Raw genomic sequence first — 17677 nt, 5'->3', positions numbered from 1 at the left:
TATAAACAGCATCGATCTAGAGCAGCACAGATATTATAAAATGCCCCTGAGGGACCGTCTGGTATCAAAGTCCTTGAAAGGCTTACAACCTGACAGCTCCCCACAAACTAGCTAATTCAGATGTAACTCATAGAAAGTTACACTCCAAAGAGATAGCCCTTGAGCTTCATTGAGAGGTAACTGATGAGATTAAAAAGCACTTTAAATGCTTGTTTTACCTTTAAGTGAGGCCATGTATCATCATTATAATGAACAAAATCAATAGATTACACTTGACTATGTCATTCTTTATATGCAAATCTTAACTCGGTGATGGACCAGCATATTTAACATGGGAGAATAATAGGAACCAGGAGATTCTAAATTTAATCCTGAATCCAACATAAACTAAAGTTATGGACTTTTCGTATGATTTACTTCTATTATGAAAGCTACTTTTTTTCTTCATTTCCATCTACTCATATCCTACACACCTTACCCCTGCCCTCACCTTCCTTAAATGTTGGTGTGATGAAGATTCTACCCTATACTATCTTTTTTTTTTTTTTTTTATTTATTTTTGGCTGCGTTGGGTCTTTGTTGCTGCATGCAGGCTTTCTCTAGTTGCGGCGAGCAGGGGCTACTCTTCGTTGCAGTGAGCAGGCTTCTCATTGAGGTGGCTTCTCTCGTTGTGGAGCACGGGCTCTAGGGGCATGGGCTTCAGTAGTTGTGGCACGTGGGCTCAGTAGTTATGGCTCACGGACTCTAGAGCGCAGGCTCAGTAGTTGTGGCGCACGGGCTTAGTTGCTCCGTGGCATGTGGGATCTTCCCAGACCAGGGATCGAACCCGTGTCCCCTGCATTGGCAGGCAGATTCTCAACCACTGCGCCACCAGGGAAGCCCTGCCCTATACTATCTTAAGGCATTTTTACTTTATTTTCTTTGTGTGTGTAGATGTGTGATGTAGGCAGAGAGTAAGACAACAAGGAGCAGTGGAATTGTAGCAAGCTGGAGAATGCATCACATCCAAAGGCAATCAAACTCACTTTGTTTCTGTGTCAGCACACCAAAATACATCTGTAGTTAAATCTGGCCTTCCTATTTCTATAGCTTCACACTTGCTGGGAAGATTTCAGCCACTTGTTTTCAAAGTCCACTCATAGGCTAAATATAGAACTATTCTAGAAAATAGAAAATTTATTTATATCTCAGATATTTACATCCCCATTCAAACATATGAGGATAAATTTATTAATTGATAATATTGTTTCAATATTTAGTATTCCAATTAGTTCCTGTGTTCATTAGATATTAGATATTAATGTATGAGATTATAAACTCACATTATATAATCTCCGTGCACCAATTTTTCATAATGAATATGGCTTTGTGGAATTTGAGCAATAAAAATATACAACTAAATTGGAATATAGAAAAGTACAACAAAGAACAGTGAAGGTAAGCCAATTCAAATCAAAACAAGATGGCATTATGATTATACAAATATTTGATAAATAAAACATCAAGCACTACATGTATAAAGTTGGAGTATAGCAACCAATTAAATCTGATTATATACAGCAAAACTTTTGGTAAGGATGAATAAATCTCATCATCCATGTAAGTCCAACTTCATCTGATAAGCAACAATCTTCAAAAAAAAGCTACAACCACTAAAAATCCTAAGGTGAATATCAAAGTTCAACATTTACTTACATTTCTTAACTTTCATTCTAAGATAGTGAATATTTCCATTGCAGAAAACAATTTGATTGTAATGATCAAAACACATGCTTTAAGAAGGACTAAATAATACTCAACACAGCACATAATTTTATAATCATTTTCCTGTAAAAGAGAATATTTTCCTCAGTTCCAAGTTGAAGAATTTGACTATACTTAATTGATAGAAGTCACTCAGATGAGCGGGTAGAGTCTGGGCATTAACTTTAACTATGCCAAGAAGAGCAAAATTAAGTGCACAAACTGCTAATTAACTCCCAACTAGTATTCTCCCTATTCTCTCTTCAGTAATGGAGCCCTATATTTTATTTGGGTACATGCTTATCCAAGGGGAAAGAAAATTATGCTCCGTATCTTCTTGCATCTAGGCAAGACTAGTCACTAAGCTGTGGACAACGGGTGCAGATAGAAATGCTGTGTGCAATTTCCAGAACATGCCCTTAAAGGCAAAGGGTGTGTCCTTCAGTGCCATCTGCCTCCTTCCTGATGTATAGAATGCAAAAATCATTGTGGATATTGGAGCATCCATTTTGGACCACAATATGGAAAAGCTACACTGAGGAGAGCAAAAAACATGAAAGTAGGACTGTAGGGCCTGGACGATGGAGAGTTGTTATATTAGGCTTTGTACACAGAATGTGACATGAGAGAAGAATAATCTTTTGTCTTGTCTTAGCACTTTTACTTTAAGACTCTCTGTAATAGCCAAACCAATATACTAATCATAAAACATGATTCATTTTTATTCACTATCTAAGGGTTTACAAGAGCAATAGTATTAACATATCTAAAGGACTGTGAACTTCCCCAATAAAGAGTTTTAGTGAAGTATAAAATGTATTATCTTACATTTCTTTATAAATTCTCAAAAATTTTATGTGAAATAGTCCAACTCCAGCAAACTTGACAAAGTTAGCAGGATTTCAAGAATATGCAGAACTAAAATGAAATTTATGGATCACCAAGTCAACTGTAGCATGTCTTAGATGAGAGAAAAACAGTTTGAATTTAAATATGTTTTAATGCCCTTAGGCAACTACAATTTTAAGGCTGGACTGGTGCATGAATCCAACTAAACCTGCTAGGTCAGCTTGTTTGTAAAGCCAATCACCCTAGTATACCTAAGGTTACCCTGGAATTTAATGTAAAACTTTTAATACTCACATCGAGATCATCCTTTGCATTGTAGTAGACAACTTCATTGCTCTATAAAAAAAGAAAAAAAAAAAAGAATGCTTTAGTGATTTAATTAAAAACATAATAATATACTGGATCAAACACTGAATACATTTTATTCATATTTTAAATAATAAACCTCTCATAGTATTCCTTTTACAATATATTCCACAAAGATCGAAAAGATTAGCCGATATTTTCTAAGAACATATTCAAACACTATAGCAGTGATATTAGAAAAGCACATCTTGCACTGCGGGAAAACTTCTCAGTATAGGTCTGAGAACAATTTGTGAAGAAAAAAATTTTTTAATTCCTAATGCAAATAAGTTATATTTATTTATATATATATATATATATATATATACACACACACACACACACACACACACATACACACACACCTAAATAATGAAATGATAAATAGGATAATTCCAGAAAAGTGAATACTGTAAGTGGCTGCTTAAGAGTTTGCTGAAACCATGACTTTTAAAATATATGCATCGAATGTTGAAATTATTCCTGAAGAAAGGTATATCTGCACTATACTGGCAGGAATTCCTTCAGGAGATTCAAATAAGGGATTAAGAGTATCTGTGAATTTAGATAGCAAAGAATATCAGATAATCCAACATACTAATGGTCTCATATTCTACCAAAGTATCGAGTGAGTGTTGGCTTTTCAAGAATGAAAGTGTGTGGACATTTCTGTTTAGCCATCAATGTCACTGAATATGCCATAAATATAAAGTATGGACATAAATTGTGTTACAGAGGAAAAAATGGATAAAACAGTTATCAATGACTTTTAAATTCCTATTCTGTCTACAAGGCTAGTTCTATGCAATATCAAAATAATCTGCATATACTGATATCTTTTTTCTTTCTTCTCCTCCTGAACTGTTTGAAGATATGTATTACCCATCTTCTGTACATCTTTAGTAGTAACTTGAGTACCATGTAAAAGTGTATTTTTCTGTGTCTCTTAAACATTTACAGACATGGACAATATAAAATTTTGTTAAAAGAAAACACAATTCACAAAAATGTTTAAAAATCGCTTGGGAAAAATAGACTAAATTAGTGCTTCTCAAAGTATGTTCCAAAGAAAATCACTAGTTCTTGAAGATATAATAGATCTTATATAGGTAAAAGTATTCTGTGGTCATGATTTTAGAATAAACAATAAAGTGAAAATTGTGTCTTTTCAGCAGGAATTCATACAGCCTCATTGTATGAATGCACATTATAAATCTCCAAGAGGAAAAGAGATCTTGTTTTGTTTCCAAATTTTTGCCACAGATTCTGCCCCCGTTTTTTGATTTGAGAAACATACCATGATAATGAAAATCTATAAAATACAGGTATCTCTGAAGACCAAATAACCAAACCAAAAACTACATAGATAAATATAAGAACATATGATTTGTAATACTGAATGAAATCCATGAGTTTCAATTTATTTCATTTAGAATCATTAAAACTTTTAAAATTACCATTTAATTGTTTTTTTAAAAAGAACTAAGCAGCTAGAGAATTTTCACATACATAAAAGTTCTACTTCCTGGAACATAGTTTTGTAACAAAGTTAAAATACAATGTCAGAACTCATCACATCCATGAAGCAAGAGAATCTTCTGAATTCCCCTGAGATCCAAATCCAATTACCAGTTTATTGATCCCTCATGGAACCCTGTAATTTATACTCAGGAGACAATTTTCAATTTAGAATGTGGATTCCATCAAAAGTTAAAACACCGAATAAGTTTACTTCATTTTAGATATTATGTCTGCCAACTGATTGCTTATATTTACAGAATTGAAACGTGTGGAAAACAAGGTGAAACTGCGTTAAATTTCAAGCGGTTCAGCAGCATCATTTTCAACATTCATTCAATACCTATTTGTATATATTTCTGTGCCAAAAAAGACACAAAATAAGTTAAACACATCTGCCTCTATTTTTAGGTAAAATAACATGTTCAGATGACTATATAAAACAATTTATTTGTCTAGGATTACAATTGGCCCATGGTGCCAGAGCTAACGGACTAAACTTATTAATCAAATTTTCTTCTTATGTGTGACACATGGTCACGTTTACAAAGAGAATTTACTTATTAAACCTAAGATGAAGAGTATCCCATACAGTGTCAGAACAGGGTAAAGTATGATAAACGCTAGTTTTCACTCAAACTAAGTATTTTGACTCTACTAAGATAAACTGTGATTGAAGTTAAAATAAAAATTAAAATGGAGAAAACCTAAGTTTATTTGAGAATTTCCAAATGTTTTTTTTTCTTTGTTACTGTATTATATTTTACATAAAGCCCCACTACTTGCCTCTTCTTTTAGAAGGTCTACAGTGCTTCTAAAACTGTCATTGAAAATGTGTATTGCTAAGTTTATTTAACTTTTATGCATTTGCACAAAATTTTCTGGACTTTGGAAGACGTATAATTCCAAAACCTGGCTTTTTAAAGCAAACTGGAAACAAAATACATTAGTCATAAAATAATACTGCAGGCCAAACATTGGTACTCCTTGTGACTAGGTATTTTATATTTCTACTTTTAAGAAGCTCTTTGCTTAGACAACGTCCATTGCTTTTTTTTTTTTTTTTTTAATAAATTTCTTTATTTATTTATTTTTGGCTGTGTTGGGTCTTCATTTCTGTGCGAGGGCTTTCTCCAGTTGCGGCAAGCGGGGGCCACTCTTCATCACGGTGCGCGGGCCTCTCACTATCGCGGCCTCTCTTGTTGCGGAGCACACGCTCCAGACGCGCAGGCTCAGTAGTTGTGGCTCACGGGGCTAGTTGCTCCGCGGCATGTGGGATCTTCCCAGAGCAGGGCTCGAACCCGTGTCCCCTGCATTGGCAGGCAGATTCTCAACCACTGCGCCACCAGGGAAGCCCCAACGTCCATTTCTTACATGGTCAAAATATAAATGCAAAGGAAAACAAAAGTGTGTCTTTTTTATAGAAAAACAACATACCTAGGAAGCACTTAATCAAACGTGTGCTTAGACAGGTGGTCATGTTTCAATAAGAGAACACAGGCCTTAGCGACTGATTACATCCACTGTCTTAAAACAAAATTTCTTCCCTCCAATAAATGACATTGCTTTTGACTCAGAAGCTTTTTTTTAACCTCATTTTTTATAAATACACTTTCCTTTCTCAATCCTCAGACTGTGCACTGATAGCATGCACATTTCATTATTTCTTACTCTATCTAGCAGAAAGGCTCAATTGATCAATTTTCGTAAAGCTAAATCTCTATAGGGCATCAGGATTTGGGGAAATTGTAATTCTGCATTTAACCTGTCAACCTAGTCCACCTACATGGCAGCATGACGCTAAAATAAATGGCAAACATTCATAGGCCCTTTAATTTGTATAATTATATAAAAACATTTTTTGTCTCAGTTCGTCATAATTTCTTGTGGAAAATTGCATTGATTGGCTTTATTGTGGCTTTTGTTTATATAGTTTCAGAATTATTTGGTTCAGAAATAATTTTGAAAGTAGGCTTGAGAAAAATCATAATTTGGTGGTCATAATTCTCTTTCCTATCACATTCATTTAGAGCCATTTCTTCTGCTTTATGGAAATACATATTAGCTCTATTATAAAATATATACATATATATATATTCAGATGTGTGCAGCTACATTAAACTATATCAGTCTGAAATCAAATCATGTAAATCACTGAAACACCAAAATATATCCAGAAACAATCTTAAGAGAATTGGGTTAAAGGACAGTTCTCAGGAATGAAAGACAATTCACACCGAATCAGCCCAACTTCTATGTCCTGATGTTTTTACAGGGATGACTTTTGGCTAAAATTAACTCTGTGTTAAAAGAAAATTAGGAGAGGATATTGTAGAAAACCAGTTAAATGATCTGAGTGGGGGAAGTTAGAGGAGGGGAGGAAGAGTATCAGCTGAATTCCTTCTCCCTTTATCCTGCCCCTGCCCCCATCTCACCTAGACTTTGTACAGGGAGGTGCTGGGGGTCTCACGAGAGGGAGCCACACCGCATTCATTCAACAGTACTCTGGCGCCCTCACTCTGTGCTAAGTGTTGGAGAGACGGAGATGAAGACTATGGACACACTGACCTAAGAGGCAAGTTCTTGCCCTCCTGATTCACACATGACAAGATGAGCAGGCAGCTGGGCCAGTTGCCCCAAATCTGCTGTAACTGAAGAAGATCTCTTACTATCCTTGGATGGTAGGACCACATAAGTCAAAACCTTCCCAGGTTTCAAAATAGGCAAGAGTTAAGAATTTCAGATATTTGAGACGTTCTTCCTCTATTGATCAATTCAAGGATGTGTGTTTGAAAATGTGTGTGTGTGTTTCTTTCTGAATCATTTACCTACCCTATCACTCAAAATTCCCTCAGTCCCTTTTCCAGAAAGTACATAGGTATATCATTATCATTTAAGACTTTAAAACTATAGCATATAAACTAATTATCGCAGGCACAAATCAGAATTGAGTAATCTTCTTTCCCTACTATCCTTCTAGGTAAACATTTTCATGCAAATTATTAAACAACATCATCTTAGAAGGTATTTTACCTCCAAACACAGAGGTTTTCAGTGGATTTCAGTGCATTATGTGCAGTATGATAGGCTAAAGCTAGCAACAACCTCAAACGAGATTCATAGATTAGTCAAACCTTTAGAGAGCAATTTTTCATAATTTAAGCACCACTAGATGACAAGAACAAATTGTTTCATTTCTGATTTTTAACCAAGTAGTTTAGTTATTTATTATCTCCTTGAAACAAATTTACCCAAATGGTTCACGCTAATACAATGCTACTGTTTACTGAAATTTAAAACATCCCCTAGTAAGTTGAGAGATGAATGACTTTAGTTTCCCAGTGTCTACTGGGAGTCAAAAATTAAATCTGGACAAAATAGACCATTCCATCTTAAAAATGTATATTGTGAGTGACAGTCCCTTGCATGCCACTTTCCTGTAAAACGTGGCCTCTGATGAATAGTTTGTTAAAAATCTGAAGCATAAGTACAAAGCTTCAACCTGGGAGTAAGATGTTGCCAAGGATAAGATTTAAATAATGAAACTGAAAATTAGGATTTTATAGGTAACATCTGAAATATATGACACATTCAAAACTCAAATAGACATTAACTTCCTGTCCAATTTATTAATTCTCTTTTCTTTGTTATGCACTTGACTCTGTATATGATCCACAGTGTGACAAATTTTGGGCAACTCTATTGCCTGTTAAATCACCTTAAAAAAAAAAAAAACTCATTCTTACTGTCTTTTTATCCTTCTTTAGTTCCATATATGCTGTCAATAGGATGAACATTAAGGATACTCTTTGTTATAAATGAGTTGTGTTAATGATTCCGGCCAACCAAGATCCACACTGTTTAGCTCAAATCATTTAAAATTCAAATTTTTTGATTATTATATCTTTGTAACAATTTGTCCTGGTAACCAGACACAGCACCACTATTGACTGTGCCCAAGTCAACCATGCTACATGACGTGGGTTAACCAGCAGTACTGATTATAGCACTGTGTGAATAAAACAACTTAGCAAGGTGTTGGGGGAGGGGGTGTGTGTATACAACCATGTGTGTGTCGGAGAGGGGGTGTGAATGTAAGTGAACTTTCCAAAGATAGCTAAAAGTAGCTGAAGCAGTAAAGACAGTGGTTCTTGAAAAAAGATATTTTTTATGCCATTCTATCTGTTTGGGGTTTGGAATGCATGAAATATTGCTTATGAAAACAAAAAGGGAAAATAAAGATGGGCACAGGTCCATCTAGAGATCAATGTTACCAGATTACTGGACTGAAGGCATGTGATAAACCTACATGCATTCATATTATGTGACAAGAGATAATAAAGAAGATAATTGACATAAAGTGTTGAGCACAGGGCCTGTTATTTTATATACTGAAAAAGAAAAATCAGAAATATCCATAGAATTTATCTATTAGCTTTAACTGGTACTTACATAGGAATTAAAGTAAAATGCTTACAATTTTATTTTCTTAGATCAGTTACTATGCTATGAGTCTATTTAGTCATTTAAAGTCCTTTCTTCAAAGATTCCATACAGCACAGTGAAGAAGAAATGGTATTATAGCTGCTATTGCTATTTTTATTCTGATAAATTAAATGAGGTAATTTATAAGAAAGTCTAGTAAAATGGTAATTAAGTGTTGGTTCTATATGCAACCTGTCCATTAAATGTGTTGCTATGCTCCAAACTCCTCTGTGATTCTAAGCACACTCTTTCCAACCCCACATCTCCTTTAAACATCCATCCTCATCCACTCCTGCCTAGAAAAACTCCAACTTTGTATTAAACCCAAAATTTGTTTGTCCACCCTAACACCCAAATTGTGGAATCTTGCTGGAGAAAATTACACATGCAGCCCTCACATAGAGTAAGTCAGTGGTTCTCTGTTTTAAAAACTGTAGTAAACTTTGTTTTGTAATTTTTTTTTTTAATTCAGAAACCCTCCCATCTTTGGGAAACTGTTTCTTCCAATCACATGATTCTGATGGCTGGCAAATCAAACCACCTTATTTCTCTGACCACAGAAATTAACAGGCGCCTAAATCTATCCAAAAATAGCATCTCATCTCCCTATTCCTTTTTCAGCAAAATATCATTTCCCAGGAGTGGTTATGGTTGCAAACGCTGTACTGCTTAAAACCTGAATCTTGTGTCAGAGGCTACCTCTATCTGTTGGCTTCTTAATGACAGAACCAATAATTTTTTTTTCTTAAGCTTCTTAGAAGGTGCTAACTCCTACAACTGATAGTACTAATGCAAATACCACACTACCTACAATGTGTTTTTCCATTCTAATTTCCTGTTACTAACAGTCAATAGTATTTGCTTGAACTTTAATTTCTGTTGGTGGCATTATTAGACTATAACTGTTCTAGAACGAACTCCCCTCCTGCATCTTGAAAGATCCCATTCCTTCATCCCTTGTCTTTCCTGTGTGTCCATCTTCTCTTTAATCACATTCAGTGGTTTGCAAAGAAGAAGATTTGCAGGATAAAAATCCAGATGTGCTGTGGCATCTTTTTTTGTCTAAAATTTAAAATTCAAGTAGAAGATTAAAACAAAAAATCAAAGAAGCCAAAAGATGAAAATTTTCTTAGCTCATATATAAAGAGAAACCGTTAATATTTTTCTAACACTTCTCTAATGATCTAAAGGTCAAAAATCTCTTAGTGTCAAGTTAATATTTTGTGAGTAGTAAATCAGCAAGTTAATTACCATTTAAAAAAATAATTTCTATCAATCTCTTTACTTCAACTCACTAGCCTTTAGAAATTAGGTGCACAATACAGCATGGAATGACTACATAAATTTTGATTATATGCTTGAGTATCACAGTTTCTATCAAAGAAGATGAAAGTACAGTGCTATTGCTAAGAGGTTGCTCAATGATCAATGATTATAATGAAAAAATACAAATAATCTATTCCTTCTCTGAACTCTCAGTGTTCATTCAGAAGAATAAATATATATTGAGCTTTGTATACATGCCAAGCTCTGTGCTAGAAACCTAAATACATGTGCTTTTTTGAGAACCCGACTGTTAAAATTAAATCAGTGAGTAAGATATTATCAATCTCAATTTTGTATATTCGAAAGCTAAGACTAACAGTAGTCAATCCGAGACTAACAGAGGTCTTCTTATCCCTAATTGAGTACTTACTCCTCCCATATCCTGCTGCTATGAATGCAGAATGATCTGCTTCTTAGAGACAGTGAGTTCCTTATATACTCAATGTCTACCTAATAACAAAGAGAACGGCTAATAATCTTTGAGGCACATTCAGTCGTCTTAGCTGTTCTTTTAACTTTGCCTTACCATTTGTTTTAAAATGTGAGTTGAATTTAATACTAATTTCTTTAGCTTACTGGAAGAAAAAACTAGAAACTAATTTTGGCCTTCCTTTAAAAAAGCTTGCTTCTGTTACTTTAAGCAAACACCATCTTACATGTATTTATCAGTTAACTGCCAGTATATATTTGCAATATAGTTGTTGTTGTTTTTTTTAAGTTGCCATTATGGTGCTCGTAAATTGAAGTACTACTTAATACCTGGCCCACCACATTAACCAATCAACAAGCAAGGCCCTCTAAAAGCCACCAAAGCAAGAGAGAATGAATTCAGGTGTCTTACTATGTTTAATGACCTAATTACAAACATGCTCATGTACTCAAGCCCCAAGCTATACTTATTATGAGGCTCATGACACAATTGGGACTATCATCCTAGATGAAAAAAACACATAGTATTCACCAAATTCATTTCTTCTACATAAAATGTTCATTACTTCTACATAACAGAAGAATTTTTTTTAAAAAAAGGAGAGAAAAATTGTTTTAAGTAGAGACACATTCTATTATGTGTATATTCGATGCTATTGTCTGAACTGTATGAACTACCACTGAATGGACAGATAAATGGATAAATGACCATCATGAGCTTATAAGGAACTATTTTAGAAATTCTGGAGTAAAAATAACAACAAAACGCACACACATATACATGCAGGCACACACACACAATGCATCAGAGTAGAGAAAAAGTATATAGCCTTTAAAAAGCTTCAAATAAGTGAAAACCTAGACCACGTTCACTCTTATAAGAAACCAAGGAGGAAGTCCAAGTGGCCTGTGATCTCAGAGTTCCGTGTTCTTGAACTTCAGGGGAGATCAGTTCCTATTAAACATTAAGAGCTATAGCAATTCATTTCTTCATCCGATAAACTTTAATAAGAATCTGCCTGTAAGCCTTTTTAGTGTTCCAGAGGATATCGATAAATATATTATTTAAACTATAGGATAAAAGCCAAAGTAGAATATAAGAAGATAAATATGTTATTTTCATCCACCAAATTTCCCAGGAAACTCAGTCCAGGAATGAACAAACATATCTCTAATGCTGAGGACCTTGCTTTAGTCTCCTTTATCTGTGTTTCTAATGAAGCTTGGGGTATAATCAACTAAAACATTAAAATTTAATCCACCAAAATATTCCATTTTCTATGCTTCTTCCTATTGATTTAGACAACTCAGATTTTCTTGACTCATGATCAAAGTTAACAGCACTTGATCATAACAATATATGATGTCCTAGTAATAGAGTTGCATTAATTTTTCCAAAGGTAATATTAGCACTCCCTTTCCAAATTAATCATTATCAACTTCAGAATATTATCATGCTAAAGCAAAATATACAGACTTACACTATGGCCATTGAATTCCTGAATATAAAATAATTTGGCTAAAATCAGACCTTCAAAGAACAGTAAATTGGTAATCACTACATCAATTTAATTCATCTTTCACTGGATTTGAGGGGCTATATAGGTAGGATGGGAAAGAAGGAGGAGAAGAAGAGATATTTGTCATGTGTCCATTATGGGAAAGGCATTTACATATATCATTTAATCCTTACAAAATTCCTTGGATATACAATAGCTGTGATCTTCTTGAAAATAATAAATTGGTAAAAATTTAATTAACCTTGTATCCCAGTATCATATTTCTTGTTGGATTTCCCACCCCTCTTTCCCCTCCATCCCAACTCCTCACTATTTTCAGACAGTGAAAATTTTGGCTAATACAAACACATCATTGTATGGCCTGGATATTGTATTAGGATTAAGTCTCTATGAAGCAATATTCTTAAAAGTCAGGTGGCTTGTTAAAGTAGAAAGGAGATTTACAAACTTCAAAAATGGATAACTTTATATAGAAAGATGAAACTAGGAAGTCTAAACACTGAAAAATGCTAAAGGAGAGATCTAAGAGTGAAATGAAATGTATATGACCTGGCTCCCCTTACAGGTAGAAAACACAGTGGGAAAGGGAAGATGTGTTTGGGAGAAATTCTAGAGCACACCAGAACATGCCGTCCTTCCTATCTGGGGCTCTGGAATAAATTCTTTCCATACCTAAATTACATCCAGGAAGCTTTCCTTGTTGTGGAAAACTTCCCCAGCTTTCCCACTTCAAGTCAAAATTAGGTATCCCTGTTAATGCTTTTCACAGCACCTTCCGATATTTTTCTCCTCTATAAATCAGGGAGAAAAACAGTAGCTACCTTACTGGTTTGTTGCATGGAATTAAGGAGTGAAAGTTTGATCCAAAGATCAGCTACAACCCCTTCTGCAGTCCTTACACTTACCACACTATATTCTGTCCACATGTCTGAGCCCTATGAGGGGACAGACAGTTCCCCTCATCTTTGTGCTCAACGTGTGGCTACAGGCCCATCACACTTAGGTGCCAGGGACTATTGGACAAGCCTGCCCTCCTCTGCTTAATGATCTTTATTCTCCACAGATGAGGTCTTTATGGACAGGTTTCTAGCACTGCCTTAGGTTTGGTTCTCCAGAAGCAGACACTAAGACTAAGTTTTATTGGGGAGCTGATCCCAGCAAATACCACTAGCAAAGTGGAGAAGTGACACATGGAGTTGAAGAAATTCAAAACAAGGTGTGCTAAAAAGCAGATGGGCAACCAAGCTCCTCCAAGAACTGCTGGGAGGCTTTACAACATGGCTCAACATTGTTATATCCAAAGAGTGAGAAGATTGGTAGTTTTCACCCACGCCCGTCATCACTGGTTGGAAGTGTTCTGCAAATTCCTGTCACCACAGAAAGCCCTCAAGCAAATATCTGCAGACGCTTAGAGTAGGAAGCTATACAACTGTGTGTGTGCGCTGAGTAGTAGTGGGCAGGGAACCAACATCTACCAGAGTCACATAGTAAGTGTTTTAGAAATGTGGCTAAATGTGAGTGTTTTACCGAGCATGTGGCTAAATCAACAAATGATATTAAGCACTGACTAGGTGGCAGTGTGACTTCCTGAGGCTTCGGTTCTTCATCTGTAAAATGCTGAGTCATTTGACAACTGTGGTCTCTAGAATTCTTCCATCTATATATTTTGATGTTTCCACTAAGTAACTGTTTTTCTTTAGGTCACATAAGACCTAGGAGCTGTGTGCTCATCTATTTTTCTCAGTGAATCTTTGATAGATTTGCTTCTCTTCTCATGTGAACATCCAACAGAACTCAGAGAGACATCTTTCAACTCTGAAAAACAAAGGCAAAGCTGCTTCTCCCCACTGCCCACCCCGCCCCGCCATTGGAAATGTCTCTGACATATTTCTGTAGAAACGTGCAAAAGAGGAATTGCAACATCATTATTTTTCTTTATGTCTTGAAATGTCAACTCAAAGTATATTCATTCATCTCTGAAAAATAGTAACTGTGTTTCTGAGGAGGGATGTGTTGAGAAAGAAGCATCCTCAAACTAGCTTAAATCAACCCCTTCCCTCCTACCACACAAAGTCTGGCAATCTCTCCATTCTGGCAGAAATGAACTGCTCCAGATCAACCGCTGCTACCTTTCATTAATATAATGGAATGCCATTCATTTGCATTTAACTGGAGTAGAAATGAAAGTGTTTTTTCTAGGGGACAGACTACAGTTTAAATAATTTGAACTACCTTTGTGTGAAAATAATTTTGCTCACAGCACAAAGAAAGAAAGGTTACTGCAGAAGAAATAAATGGAATAATTTCTGACATTTTAGAAGCACTCCATTCCATCTGAATAATATATAATTGCTTTGGAAAGAAACAAAAAAATTCCTAGTAGCCTATACTTCATTAGCCTAGTTTCAGTAATTGTATTTAATTAAGTCATTTTTCAAAGAGCTTTTTAAATTCAAACTGTTCACTGATTCAGATATAACTTGTCTCTAATTAAAACATGCATAAATGTTAAAGTGTTAATTTATGAAAGCCACAATCCAAAAGATTCTCAAGTAATCCAAAACTCTCAACATAGTCCTAGTTAAGTTGTATACTGCATTTCATCTGTTGTCCAAAATTTTTAAAAGGAGGGACAGGGAAAGGGAATTCTGTTGGTCATGCTCCGTTCCTCACACATACTTTCAGAATTCTATTCCTTGGTCCAATTCTTACTCTGCAGCAGCAAACAAATAAATTAATATGGCCAAAATTGTTTTGTCTTCTCATTTTCAGCTAGGCAAAGAACTCCAACTTCAAAGGGTTGCAATGATAATTTAATGTTATGATTTATCTGAAAGAATGTTGAAATTTTAAGGATGTATATAGATAATATATAAATAATATATAATATTACTTTCTAGTATTCAAATTATTCTAAGACTATTTTATACAACTATAATCAAGGCCATTACTTAAGTACCCAAAGTATATCTGTTTCAGTGATGTAATTATATAAGTAGAATAGTATAAGAGAAGGTTGAAATAGCAAATAAAAATTTCCTAAAAATAAAAAAAGGCATTCATCTTGGTCAAGTGTAAATAATAAAATTTAGATAGTTTTTAAACAAAAAACAGAGGAAAAAGATAGATTGACCAGCTAAAGGACTTGGCTAAATGAAGTTACTTCAATCATAAGATGCTGGTGTCACTTCAATGGAGAGCAGAAATCCTGCAGAAAAGCCAAGCCAATTATAGAGTTGTCTACATTTTAAACTATGCTTCCAGATGTGTTACTGAACAAAGGAACACATCGGCATACTCAACTTTTGATCAGAATGACTTCTCTCCCAGTACATAAGAAACTCAGTATGAAAAATATTTTACATTTAAAGAATAAAGACATTTCAAAGTCACTATCCAGGTGAGAAGTAGGAATGGAACACATTAGCAGCCAATTAACCTTTACAGACACAATTTCCTCCCTAAAAAATTAGAAGGCTGTGTTTTTTCCTCCCATCTGTTGTATATTTTGGCCACTTTCATGGATTACTTGTTTGGTAAAAATAGCAGCTCTAGAAACACCGAAGAGGAACAAGTAAACTGAAAGCAGATCAAGTGAAATTATCCTCTATATTTTACATTTTAAAGGTAAATTTGTCAACCTATATATCAACAGAGTGCAAGATAGACCTAAAAATGACTAATCAAGCTGATAAATATTAATATAATGTCCTTTCCATTCACCATCAAATAAATGATACAAAAGTTACAGTTATATATGACTGGACTAGTATTGATTAGAAATTGCTCGGAGATTGTGTAAAAAAAGAAATAATAAACATAGGAAGTTGAGGAAAGGTTGAGCTAAGAATTTTCTTTTAAGAACTTGATGTTAGTCTTTAAAATATAGTGTTCCAGACAAAAGAGATCAATTAAATTTGAATTTCTGATGATGGACTTTTTTAGTAAAACAATGTACCAAACTTACACAAAAGAGATATATATTTTGTTTATCTGAAATTCAAATGTAACTGGGCATGCTGTCTTTTTATGTGCTAAATCTGGCAACCCTAATTTGTAAGATACTATAACATCATTTAAGTATATTTTATATTATTACCAACAATTTAAGAAGTAAATGTTGTTGCAGGAATTTTTTTGGAGGGGAGAAGGATGCTGTATCATTGAACATTAGCTTTGAAATGAAATTTGGAACGATGATCTCAAAGGAGTGACATCAAAATTACAAACTGCTCCAGACTTTAGAAAAATTAACTACCCAGGAAGGCCAAGGAATGTTTGTTTTGCAAAGTGGAATAAATCCTTAATCAAATGCATTGTATGCTTAAATGATATTCTCAACTTTACATATATATTTATCTGGCATTGTTCATTTAATTCTCATTTTGAAATACATTAAGGCATCATCAAAACAGTTGCATTCGTAACAGCAGTAGTATATTAATTTTTGATGGTTAGAGAAAGATGGCTGTCATATCTACAATCCCACAGATCACCTAAATTGATATCCATGACCTGACCAGCCAGGTATTTACACACATTCAAACTATAGTTTATTTGACCTTCTAAACTCCCACACTAGGTCAAATGGTATAACTTTCCCAGACCGAGGACATTCCTGTTATCAAAAGTACACAAAAGGCTGACACCTTGTTAGAACCTGTAAACTAAGTGTTTTAAGTAACACCTAAGTAATGCTCATCCTGTTGCCATTGGTCATTTTGTTGAGATCATTAGGAAGCTAGCTAGTCTATGAAAAGGACTCAGGACCATCTGCCATAAAAATTCTGGACACAATTTCTAAACTAAAGGCAAACCAGTCATGTATAAAAAAACAAAGTAAGTTGGAAAGAACTAAGTAATAAATTACACATAATTAATAAAATAAATATAAATCTATTTTTAAGATTTTATTTCCTATAATTTAGGCATTGAAGATAAACTCCAATTTCTTTAAGGATAAGACAACTGCTCAATAACACAACTGAACGTTACTCATTTTACCATTTTTCCTCACTCTTCGTTTAAATGACTCGAACATATAGCAGTTTCTAAAAATGACAGATTGGACTTCCCTGGTGGCGCAGCGGTTAAGAATCCACCTGCCAATGCAGGGAACATGGGTTTGATCCCTGGTCCGGGAAGATCCCAGATGCCGCGGAACAACTAAGTCCGTGCGCCACAACTACTGAGGCTGTGCTCGAGAACCCGTGAGCCACAGCTACTGAGCCCGAGTATTGCAACTACTGAAGCCTGCGCGCCTAGAACCCGTGCTCCACAACAAGAGAAGCCAACGCAATGAGAAGCCTGCGCACCGCAACGAAGAGTAGCCCCCGCTCCCCGCAACTAGAGAAAGCCCATGCACAGCAACCAAGACCCAATGCAGCCAAAAATTTCTAAAAATTAAACATAAATAAAAATTAAAAAAATAAAAATGACAGATTGTGTAAAAGAGTATAATA

At 34.9% G+C, this 17677-nt stretch overlaps 1 protein-coding gene across 8 annotated transcripts in view; it reads right to left on the bottom strand.

Annotated features, from left to right (window-relative positions):
- CACNA2D1 (calcium voltage-gated channel auxiliary subunit alpha2delta 1) overlaps nucleotides 1–17677 on the bottom strand; it is a 496257-nt gene that overhangs the window by 195305 nt on the left and 283275 nt on the right. For all 8 annotated transcript variants that reach the window (XR_005021203.1, XM_036863210.1, XM_036863212.1 and 5 more), the window contains one exon: nucleotides 2887–2928. Coding sequence is in view for 7 of the 8 variants with exons in the window: in XM_036863210.1 (XP_036719105.1) it covers nucleotides 2887–2928 (42 nt within the window). In the remaining variant the exon portion in view is untranslated. The remainder of the gene's footprint in view (nucleotides 1–2886; nucleotides 2929–17677) is intronic.

The sequence above is a fragment of the Balaenoptera musculus genome, chromosome 9 (genome assembly GCF_009873245.2).
Source record: "Balaenoptera musculus isolate JJ_BM4_2016_0621 chromosome 9, mBalMus1.pri.v3, whole genome shotgun sequence".
Taxonomy (NCBI): domain Eukaryota; kingdom Metazoa; phylum Chordata; class Mammalia; order Artiodactyla; family Balaenopteridae; genus Balaenoptera; species Balaenoptera musculus.
Note: the sequence above shows the minus strand (reverse complement) of the source record. Positions and strands in the feature narration are given on the sequence as shown.